Source organism: Bufo bufo, chromosome 10 (genome assembly GCF_905171765.1).
Source record: "Bufo bufo chromosome 10, aBufBuf1.1, whole genome shotgun sequence".
NCBI classification, from domain to species: domain Eukaryota; kingdom Metazoa; phylum Chordata; class Amphibia; order Anura; family Bufonidae; genus Bufo; species Bufo bufo.
In genome coordinates, this window is record NC_053398.1 from 8,160,932 (window position 1) to 8,173,162 (window position 12,231).

At 41.5% G+C, this 12,231-nt stretch overlaps 1 protein-coding gene across 2 annotated transcripts in view; it reads right to left on the reverse strand.

The window, feature by feature from the left end:
• The window catches only part of NELL1 (neural EGFL like 1), a 596,336-nt gene that overhangs the window by 393,437 nt on the left and 190,668 nt on the right, over positions 1 to 12,231 (reverse strand). For both annotated transcript variants that reach the window (XM_040409754.1, XM_040409753.1), the window contains exon 5: positions 6,518 to 6,614. In XM_040409754.1, coding sequence (XP_040265688.1) covers positions 6,518 to 6,614 — 97 coding nt within the window. The remainder of the gene's footprint in view (positions 1 to 6,517; positions 6,615 to 12,231) is intronic.

The following is a 12,231-nucleotide window of genomic DNA, read 5'->3' on the forward strand; positions in this document are numbered from 1 at the left end:
AGCGCCGTTCGCTGTAATGTATCCGCTCCCTGCGACATGAGCAGATAATTAACGCGAGCGCGCCTTCCATTTATTTGTAAATCAAATATTGATAAGGAAAGAGGCATGAAATAAAACTGCAGAAAGTGCTGGAAGGCTGGATTATTTATGCAGCTGCTCTCAAGTCCCAGATTCATTAAGGCCGGTGGGATACATGACCACCATGTTAAAGGGGAAGCCCACCCTTACCATTGGGATTTGATGAAGATGAATGCCAGTGTTAGTCCAGTTGTCTAATGCAAAGGTTCTGCAACTCTGTGTCTGAATTCCTCATCATGTCCAAAATCTCAGCTTGCTGTCAGTGAATGAATACATCATTGTTTACATTGATGCAGCAGAGGACATTGGGTTATATGCAGAGAATGAAGAGCTAATACTGCTCACAGCTGAAAGTCTGCTACAATTGTATCCAATCCCTCTCTATAAGTTGTAAATAGAACTCAATTCTTAAGGGGTTAATCAGGGGTGCACCTAGCCTTTCTGCTGCCTGAGGCAAAAACTGAAACAGCAACACCCCCCCCCCCCCCATGCCAATTTCTTAACCTAACCCCTTTGCCATAATGAAAGCGATCATTGCCCATGGCCCTTCTGCTGCCCCCCTCTTGCCCCTGCCTGAGGCCATTGGTGGTGTACCACTGGGGTTATCATGGCAAATCTTAAGAAAGGACATTTTTCTGTCTGAAGAATTACAGAAGGGCAATAAAATTAACATTGGAGTCTGATTGAGGGTCTTATTAACATTGGAGTCTGATCTGAGGTCTGATTGAGGGTCTTATTAACATTGGGGGGCTGATCTGAGGTCGGATTGAGGGTCTTATTAACATTGGGGGGCTGATTGCTGATCTGATGTCTAATGACATTTTTTTTTCCTATTGTCCTCCTCTAAAACCTAGGTGCGTCTTATGGGCCAGTGCGTCTTATAGGGCAAAAAATACCGCATATATAAAATCTTTTTTTTGACACAATAAAAGCACTGAGAGCTACAGGGAATGAATATTGCGGACGTACTAGCGGCGATCTAAAAGCGCATGCCCGCAGCTCTATAGGCAAAATCCAGGTGACAGGATCCCTTAAATGCCGACTGCTAGCAATTCATTCATAGCTTCTAGTAGAAATAATAAAGGGATGGCAGAACATAGAGCCATAAGAATAGAAGCTCCAGAATTGTTATTTCATGGAGAATGCATGAAGCTATTAAGACAGGCCTGTCCGGAGCGGGGAGAGGACCTCTTTACGACAGCCTTCTCTTGTGCCTCCTTTGACAGCCTCCTTGCTGATTGCACGAGCGACCCATCCGCTGATCCGCTGACCCCGATACCAGTATGGCCGCTCACTCTTCACATCCCTTGTGTCTTATTTCTTCTCCTTTAGACGGAGCTTGTCCGAGCACATCTCCCGTCCTGTCTATTTATACCTTTTGATTAACGCAATTGTTGGGATTAACCTGTGAGTAATCATCACGGCAGGAGTTTTATTGCAATATAAATAATAAGTCAGCCGAGCGGTACAGCCGCTCCATCAAAGAGATTTATGGCCTCACCTCCAACACCTAATGAGTAAGAGCCTCAGATGAGAACTAGGATTGTGGCCATGCAACCCCAGAGAAAGAGTCTTCCAAACGTGCAAAGAAGCGTTCAGACGGTCTGGAAATGGACTGGAACCAGTGAGGACTGGTATGGCAGGGATATAACGTGAGCTGTGTTCACTGCAGGAAGGAACGGTGCTCCATGTGTGACCCCAAGCAGAGGGCCTCAATGCGATCTATACCATGTGCCATTTATAATGCTGGTATCATGTGTGGCACAAGGGTCTGGGCCCCCTCAGGCTCCTGGGCCCGGTAGTGACTGCTACCTCTGCACCCCCTATAGCTACGCCCCTGACCATGTGCCATTTATAATGCTGGTATCATGTGTGGCCGAGGGGCACCTGGTGCGATCTGCACATCCTATAGCTATGCCCATGAGAGAAGGTAGATATTCTACAGACTTACGCCTCCCCCACTTGTCCATTTGCCCCATCCCTGCTCAAATTCATCTTCTATCTTCTATACCAAGTGACAAATAGTTAAAGGGGTTTTCTAGGAGTAGAATATTGACCCATCAACATCTGATTGCTGGAGTCCGACTCCCAGTTTAAAGAGATTGCGGCACTCGGGTGAGCACTGCTGCCTCCTCACTGCTTACCGAGCACAGCGCCATATATTGTATTGTGGCTGTGCTTAGTATTGCAGCCCAGGCCCATTCACTTAAACGGGACTGAGCTGCACATAGGAAATGTGAACTATGAACGTGGTCTGGGCAACAGATAAGGGGGCAAGGGTTAGATTTTACAAGATCTTGTAGTAATCCAAACTGGAATCACATTTGACAGCCTCTCCATTCCCAGCGGTGATCTATCATCTCCTGTGTGATCTGCAGGATCGCTGTAGGGACATATAGCTACTGGTGCGATGGACATCATATGTCAGTAAGCAAAATTAGAAATACAAATGGCAGCCGCTACTATCACACTGGCGTTTTGGCTTTCCGTTTCTGAGATCCGTTCAGGGCTCAGCGGTCCAAAACAGATCAGTTTTGCCCTAATGCCTTCTGAATGGAAAAGGATCGGCTCAGAATGCATCAGTTTGCCTCCGATCAGTCTCCATTCCGCTCTGGAGGCCGCCTGCAGCGTTTTGGTGTCCGTCTGACGAAAATGAACCAAACTGATCCGTTCTGACACACAATGTAAGTCAATGGGGACGGATCCGTTTTCACTGACACAATCTGGCACAAAAAAAAACGGATCCGTCCTACATTGACTTTTAATGGTGTTCAAGACTGATCCGTCTTGGCGATGTTAAAGATAATACAAACGGATCCGTTCTGAACGGACGCAGACGGTTGTATTATCTGAACGGATCCGTCCTGACACAATGTAAGTCACTGACACAATCTGGCACAATAGAAAACGGATCCATTCTGAATGAACGCAGACGGTTGTATTATCTGAAGGGATCCGTCTGTGCAGATCCATGACGGATCCGCACCAAACGAGAGTCTGAAAGTCGCCTTATTTGGAAAGAGTGGCCGTCTCCTCTCGGTTTTATTAGGAAGGAACTTGGAATCAAACCTCTACTTCCTGGATCCCTTCTGCTTCACGGATACACTGTATCATTATTACATTTTATTATTAAAATGCCTCAAATCCACCCTCCTCCCCATAATTCCATTCTGGTAGGGGGATGATCTGCTTCAAGCAAAGGGTAGATCCGGATGCAGATTTGTGGGGAAGCTGCTGGATGCCGCGTCTCCTAATGCACGTTTCGCCGCCGTCTACGCGGAGACATCGGGGGGTTTGCTCAGCTGTTTGGCTAAACGCTGCCTCACAACAAAGCAGCAGAAAATATTTCATCTCAAACTGAAACCTCCAGACTTTCCGAGCACAGATTCCACCTCCTCTTAGGAGAAGGAGATACAAAAAAATCAGACAGTAATGTTGAGAAACAGCGTCGTCCATCAGGGCCCAATAAACTGTCCGTCTTTTAGGGGATAAGAAATTTATGACCGTATTGCAGAGATCTCCGCCAGTGCTGTGGCTGAGCCCATATTCCGTCTGACTCCTGATTATTCCATGGAAAACAGAGACCTCCCGCCTGGTGCTGAATACTAAAAGAAATGCACAGGGAGGTCCTGCTGCGGAAGTAAATGCCTCGCTGGGGAGGCAGAGAGTTCACAAACTGGGTCACAGCCAGATGGGTCTGGGGAATGAGAAACTGACAGAACACAGAGGATAGACAGACAGGCAGACAGACATTAGATGGAGAGCGAGAGGGAGAGATATGAGAGAGAGAGAGATATGAGAGAGAGAGAGATATGAGAGAGAGAGAGAGAGAGATATGAGAGAGAGAGATATGAGATAGATAGATAGATAGATATGAGATAGATATGAGATAGATAATAGATATGAGATAGATATGAGATAGATGATAGATAGATAATAGATAGATAATAGATATAGCATATTCTTCTGCTTAAATACTCTGTACTGCTGTGTAAACTCCATACAAACACTCAATGCGGACACAAACACCAGGTGCGTTGCATCGACAAAGACGCCAGCACCCCAGTGCCCTATACACATGCAGCCTTCATTTGGACACGTATAATCACGGATGAGGCGGTATACATTGTATGGACCAGATGGATGAACCATTTATTCTACAAATTCTACATTTCCCTCCAATTAAACTCCATTTTTCTTTTTCAGCAGCGCAGTGTCAGTGCGTATCCAGCTGCTCTCAACCTACTAATGAGTCCAGACATTCATTCGCGGAGTTCAGTAGCCATACCCGACTGCATACAGCGTAAAAATAAAAGATTTAAGCGCGTGGGGGAGGGGAAAACAAGACGCTTTATTTGATACTTTGTGACGATTGACATATGTTCGCCATCTGTGGACTTTGGAAGCAGACGAGATAAAATAACAGATGTGGGTCTATAAAATATATCATCAATTTCGTTCTGTCCCGATAACTCATTCGCTTTAGCAGACATGACGGGCGGAGACGAGAAGCGGCGGGGGGGCTGACGCATCAAGCGGACGGGCTGCTAAAACGACTTTCTTATGTATTTAAAAATAACTGGAGAGCTCTGCTATTCCGGCAGAGTCATCAAAGACGACTCCATTACATATCTTCTCCGCATGATCTAATGTTCTTCTCTAACTGGTAGCATTGTAATCGTTTATGTACTGAATACATTACGGGGGAAATTGAGTGAGTAGTCGACCATGTTGATTGTGGAAATTCATGACAATTTCCCCAGGAATATTACCGTCACATGGGCAATTTTCTCAAATGAATAATGTTTGGAGTGAAGGACTCTTCAGATCTCGCCTCGCTGCTTCAGTAGGGGCGGGTTGAGAGTGATTATGCATCGAGCACAATGAAAAGGATGGACAGTGAAGTCTCCTTCATTATCGTTAACCTAGCAATCAGAGCTGGAGACTTAGACAACAGAAAGATGGCTCGGAGGAAATGCTGAGAAATTATGGCCCAAAGATAGAGGATTGGGCATCAACTGGACAACACCTTTGCTGAATGGATCGATTACGTCTATGGAAATATGGAGACAAGGCTACCAAATACCTCTAGGATCAAAGGGTGAAAACCAGAAACTCTGGAAATTATAGGCAGCAAAATTAGATACTTAATGAATCCCACCAAATCTGCTGGGAACTCCCACTAAAATCTAAAGACAACAACAAAATGTAGAGGTGCCGGGCACCCTCTTAAAGAGGTGACCAGTCAGAAGCTTCACCTTAAAAGGGTATCTGGGGGAAATGATTGTTTAACAAGTTCCTGCAGCATAGCCCCCGAAAGAGAAGATTCCTACTTACCTCCTCCACGACGCTCTGGTTCTCCCCCTGCCTCTGCTCTCTATCTTGTAGTCCTGGCATTGTTCACACATTTATGTTTGTATGTATTTTATGTCGTAATAAAATTTAACTTTATTAGGTAAATACGTGTACCGATTCTCTTTGTTGATTTATATTGTTCACACTCGGGTGGCTATGGGCATGCTCACATCCACCACTCCAGCCAAACATTTAATCGTCGGCTCTGAGTGTGCCGAAATAGGTTGATATTCATCTATTGTGTATGGCTAACTCTACTCTGGACGTGAGAAGACTAAGCCCATTGGAGAAGAATATTAATGGTAGCTGCAAATACAGTGAAGGAGTTTAAGCATGCATGGGATAGGCATAAGGCCATCCTTCATATAAGATAGGGCCGGGGGCTATCCATAGTACTCAGTATATTGGGCAGACTAGATGGGCCAAATCGGTCTTATCTGCCGACACATTATATTACTGCAAAGCTCAAAGAACTGATGGAGAGAGAAAGGCGGAGAGCGTGACATCAACAAGATGGATGAAGACAGAAGTCATGAACATGTAAGGAAAAAAAAAGACATCTGTCCAATCATTTCAGCCTGTTATCCTGCAAGTTGATCCAGAAGAAGGCAACAAAAAAAAATCCCTGTGAGGTAGAAGCCAATTTTCCTCATTTTAGGAAAAAAAAATCCTTCCTGACTGCATGTCATTGAGGGCCCTGGAGACCACCCAGAAGACTGGACACTCTGAAGAAACTCCATTCCTATCGTTGGCAGGAACTGATGAAGATGATCATCATATTTACCAATCTAGAAGATTCTAGAAACTCAAAGTCCATGAGATTTAATGGAATCTTCTTTATCAGCATCATTTCTCCTCTGCTTTTGTGTCAGTCTTTACTATAGTTATATTTTGTACATGAAACAAGAAGAAACTATAGGATCCTCAAATACAAGAGAATACTGAAATGTGTGGTACGGTGAGGCCACATCAAAATACACTTCCTCCCTGATGCATCTGTAGAGGCAACCTACAGAGACTGACCTCTAGGTCAGGAGCTATCTAGACTAAAATTGTAGGGCAAATTCCTGGACTACCGTCTTACCTTGAAGAATCCATGTTTCCTATTTCGCTGTCCAAGCCATAAGCTGCTTCCGGGGGAAAGATTGCTCTCAGGCGGATCAATCGCTCGCTCATAAATTCTAAGAAAAATAAAAATATTGAAAAAAATTAGCTGAAAAACATGATTTATGGAAAAAGATTTCCCAAAAATATTGCAAGTGAACAGGACAGACGCCATTGCTTATGAGGACACCCGTGCAGCTGGTAGAACGTGGCTTTGGGAATGCGCTTATCGCGGCACCATGCACGCATTTCTGTAATCTGCTTTTACCTAGTTGGATTTTTGTGACTAAAACAATAACAATGAGGTTTCTGCTCTATCTTTAGATTCCTATTAATGAAAAGAAAACCGCCACATGGAGCTTAACACAATCGCAAAGCAGCATTAATTAAATCCTGCATTACCAGAGGATTAAAGAGGACGGAAGAAATCACAGCAATCCCATATCTGCAACCAGCGGACAACAATCACCAGCAATTCATATATCTACACACACATCCTCAAAAGGTAGATTCAAAGAGTTAAGGTGCATCTACATGCGCCGGGGAGCAGCCGATTGTCAGGAAGGAAGCGTTCCTTCCCGACAGTCGGCTGCTTGCACAGTGGAGGTGAAGAACTGTATTTACACACAGAGGTCACCTCCACAGTATAAGGACAAGCAATCACAATAGCGATCCCATACAGCTGCACTGCTTCTGGGCAGCAGAAGGCAGTATTATAGTAGTTCTAGTTTAGTACATAGGAGGCAGTATTATAGTAGTTATATTCCTGTACATAGAAGGCAGTATTATAGTAGTTATATTCTTGTACATAGGAGGCAGTATTATAGTAGTTATATTCTTGTACATAGGAGGCAGTATTATAGTAGTTATATTCTTGTACATAGGAGGCAGTATTATAGTAGTTATATTCTTGTACATAGGAGGCAGTATTATAGTAGTTATATTCTTGTACATAGGAGGCAGTATTATAGTAGTTATATTCTTGTACATAGGAGGCAGTATTATAGTAGTTATATTCTTGTACATAGGAGGCAGTATTATAGTAGTTATATTCTTGTACATAGGAGGCAGTATTATAGTAGTTATATTCTTGTACATAGGAGGCAGTATTATAGTAGTTATATTCTTGTACATAGGAGGCAGTATTATAGTAGTTATATTCTTGTACATAGGAGGCAGTATTATAGTAGTTATATTCTTGTACATAGGAGGCAGTATTATAGTAGTTATATTCTTGTACATAGGAGGCAGTATTATAGTAGTTATATTCTTGTACATAGGAGGCAGTATTATAGTAGTTATATTCTTGTACATAGGAGGCAGTATTATAGTAGTTATATTCTTGTACATAGGAGGCAGTATTATAGTAGTTATATTCTTGTACATAGGAGCAGTATTATAGTAGTTATATTCTTGTACATAGGAGCAGTATTATAGTAGTTATATTCTTGTACATAGGGGCAGTATTATAGTAGTTATATTCTTGTACATAGGAGCAGTATTATAGTAGTTATATTCTTGTACATAGGAGCAGTATTATAGTAGTTATATTCTTGCACATAGGAGCAGTATTATAGTAGTTATATTCTTGCACATAGGAGGCAGTATTATAGTAGTTATATTCTTGCACATAGGAGCAGTATTATAGTAGTTATATTCCTGTACATAGGAGGCAGTATTATAGTAGTTATATTCTTGTACATAGGAGGCAGTATTATAGTAGTTATATTCTTGTACATAGGAGGCAGTATTATAGTAGTTATATTCTTGTACATAGGAGCAGTATTATAGTAGTTATATTCTTGTACATAGGGGCAGTATTATAGTAGTTATATTCTTGCACATAGGAGCAGTATTATAGTAGTTATATTCTTGCACATAGGAGGCAGTATAATAGTAGATGTATTCTTGCACATAGGAGCAGTATTATAGTAGTTATATTCCTGTACATAGGAGGCAGTATTATAGTAGTTATATTCTTGTACATAGGAGCAGTATTATAGTAGTTATATTCTTGTATATAGGGGCAGTATTATAGTAGTTATATTCCTGTACATAAGAGCAGTATTATAGTAGTTATATTCCTGTACATAAGAGCAGTATTATAGTAGTTATATTCTTGTACATAGGAGGCAGTATTATAGTAGTTATAGTTTAGTACATAGGAGCAGTATTATAGTAGTTATATTCTTGTACATAGGAGGCAGTATTATAGTAGTTATATTCTTGTACATAGGAGCAGTATTATAGTAGTTATATTCTTGTACATAGGAGCAGTATTATAGTAGTTCTATTCTTGTACATAGGAGCAGTATTATAGTAGTTCTATTCTTGTACATAGGAGCAGTATTATAGTAGTTATATTCCATACATAGGAGCAGTATTATAGTAGTTCTATTCTTGTACATAGGAGCAGTATTATAGTAGTTCTATTCTTGTACATAGGAGCAGTATTATAGTAGTTCTATTCTTGTACATAGGAGCAGTATTATAGTAGTTCTATTCTTGTACATAGGAGCAGTATTATAGTAGTTATAGTTTAGTACATAGGAGCAGTATTATAGTAGTTATATTCTTGTACATAGGGGGCAGTATTACAGTAGTTATATTCTTGTACATAGGAGCAGTATTATAGTAGTTATATTCTTGTACATAGGAGGCAGTATTATAGTAGTTATATTCTTGTACATAGGAGCAGTATTATAGTAGTTATATTCTTGTACATAGGAGGCAGTATTATAGTAGTTATATTCTTGTACATAGGAGCAGTATTATAGTAGTTATATTCTTGTACATAGGAGCAGTATTATAGTAGTTATATTCTTGTACATAGGAGCAGTATTATAGTAGCTGTATTCTTGTACATAGGGGGCAGTATTACAGTAGTTATATTCTTCTACATAGGAGCAGTATTATAGCAGTTATATTGTATATAATGGAGAGTATTATAGTATTTAGGGCACTTAAAGTAAAATGTCAGAACAATGTAGATAGAAGTGATTGTCCTTTCCTGATCAGAATTACTGCTTCATTTATTTTACTACAGAGACGGTTTTTCATCTTTCCAGTGATTTGCTAAGATTTTTCCTTCCATATCCGACACTTCCTGAAGTCTTTGAACTGGATACAATATGACTCCTGAGAGCAGGATCCTGACAGATATGTGTCACCGCAGACATGTCAGCTCCCTGCCATCACCATATTTCATTCAGCCTCTGCCTTCATCCCCAGGAAAGGGAAGTGATAAAGCTGACAGTGAGGGTGACATGTCTGCCGTCCCCAGGCCACGGGCACAGCTGAGGACAGTAGATTAAAACGTCTGGGGAACTTTCTGTTAATGTGAACAGTGTGTGATGTACCAAGCCTTAAGTGCAGGTGAAATGATGAGATTCACTTCCCAGAAGCTGTAATAAAGGTTCATTTATTGGTAGTTTTGTACTTTGGGGCCATTTAATATTCTTACATTCAAGAAGAGCATAGTGGGGGTCATTTACCAAAGACTGGCGTGTTATGCGGTTCCACCCCTGCCATAACTAATGGATTTACTGGTGGTTTGATGATGGCAGCTGGGACCCATGGCACCATGACTGCCCCATGTAAGAGAAGGCTCCCTGCAGCCGTCACTAGATTGGAGAGGGGCACCACCCGTCACTAGCTTTGGGTCTGGGGCGGGTACCACAGCGCCACTAACTTGGAGGAGCACCTCTAATTTCACTGTTACATGTTTAAGGATACTGGTGGAATTGGGGTGGGGGTGGGGGTGGGGAGGGGTTGATTATTTATAAACTCTGTGTTGTCTATAACAACCAATCAAAGTGCAGCTTTCCCTTTAAAAAAGCAATAAAATGCAAGCTGAGCTGTGATTGGTTGCCATGGGCAACACAGTGTTTCGATCAATGAGGCGAATTCTCAATAGCAGGCAGATATAAGCATATTTACTCGCTCTCCTGAAAAAATGGCTGCCGACATGTCTGCTCTGGCACAAGAGGCGCTCGTCACGGCATATTCAGAGTTTAAAACTTTATTAGTCTTTAACAATCTAAACAAAATTCACCGTTACTCATAATCTACATTAAAGAAAAAAAAATAAGTGAGGATCCTGCAATGTCATCATTTTCACACGGATCAGTCGATAGCTTCCGAGAATTTCCATCTCTCGATCCATAAACACAAACATCAAAGTTGAATAAAACAGAGAAATATTGAATTCGGATTCATTCTGCTTAGTTAAAAGGCCTCGGTGTACCGCAGGGCAGAGCGCTGCGGAGATTACAAAGTTAAATTAACCCTCGACACCATTCAATCGTTTCTAGAGGCGGCGGGTCAAGCGAGAAAGGCGAGGGGCGGAAGGAATGACGAAATTTAAAGGGACACTTCGATCAATATCCTCTAATCCCTGGCTATACCTGAGCAGAATATCAGGCAGGAATCCACTAATACTACTCCGGACATAGCGCAACTTGGAGACTAATTACCAGCTGGTCCCTAGAAGACTTCACACCGCAGGGGATCCCACAGTTATGACTTACTGCAGTAGAAATCCTCCACCAATCTTTTGGAAAACCATGGACAACACTTCTGGCTATTGCTAAATGGCAAATTCAGCTCCGCTATACAGTATATCCTGCACACTAATACAGCAACAACATCATTTAATTTGCCCCCCTAGTCTTACATTCTGTAGCCTACTTGGGGCAGGTTTCCCAAGACTGCCAGTTGCCCTTCCGAGATGTAAGCCTTGGTTCATGGGGGTCTTTTTTTAAAATGTTTGGTTGAATTCAGTCGCAATGGAGGAGGGCAGAAGATTTATTAAGTGATGCGTGTCCAAATTGTGGTGGAAAAACGGTTGCAAAATTTGGTGCACCCCTCATTTTACCCTGTTTTTTAAACAGTGGTTGGGGCTTAACAAGAAGGGTGATTGGTGTAAATGATGGCACAAATCTAGGCTGCTCTCATAGCAAACACTGATTCGACTTTCTGTTCCTCACCGTTTCCCCATCATTTTATTTTAGAATTTTTTACACTATTTTTTCACTTTTCGAAAATTCCTTTTTGTACATATTTTTGTATTTCTATTCGATAATAAGTATCAAGCACTCCTGTATAATGGAGGGGGCTCCCACAGGAGCACAACCTTTCATTTTCACACAGTTGTAAAACTTTTATTTTTCTTTATAAAAATGTATTTTAGATATATTTTTATTTTTGTATATTTATTATTTTATACTAATTCTTCTTCTTAATTCAATAGCATTTTCAATTTTTCCTTAAATAAAAAATTTCACATTTTCAGGACAAAACATTTGTTACAACAAAAAAAATAAAACGATGCAAGAACTGTGACTTCCAGTATCTAGAAACTCTCCTGTAGGATGGAGACGGGGATGGCGGGCGGGGGATACGGCTGATTATTTCATGAGCGCATGGCAGGCTGACTATCAGACGTACCTTGTCTCCATTTCCAGAATCTTAATTTACCAAACAAAGGACAACCTTCCCTCCCGAGAAATTTGCCATTCCATACGAGATTCAAAACAAGGTCCTGTTTGCTCCCTCTCCTCATTTCCAAGCAGCGCACCATCTGCCACACGCAGGACATAACTCAAGTAGAGACATCTCATTCTCATTTTATTTATTTATCCGGCTTACATAAAAGTTTCATTACAGACGCTGCCGAAGACCAGATCTGTCAAT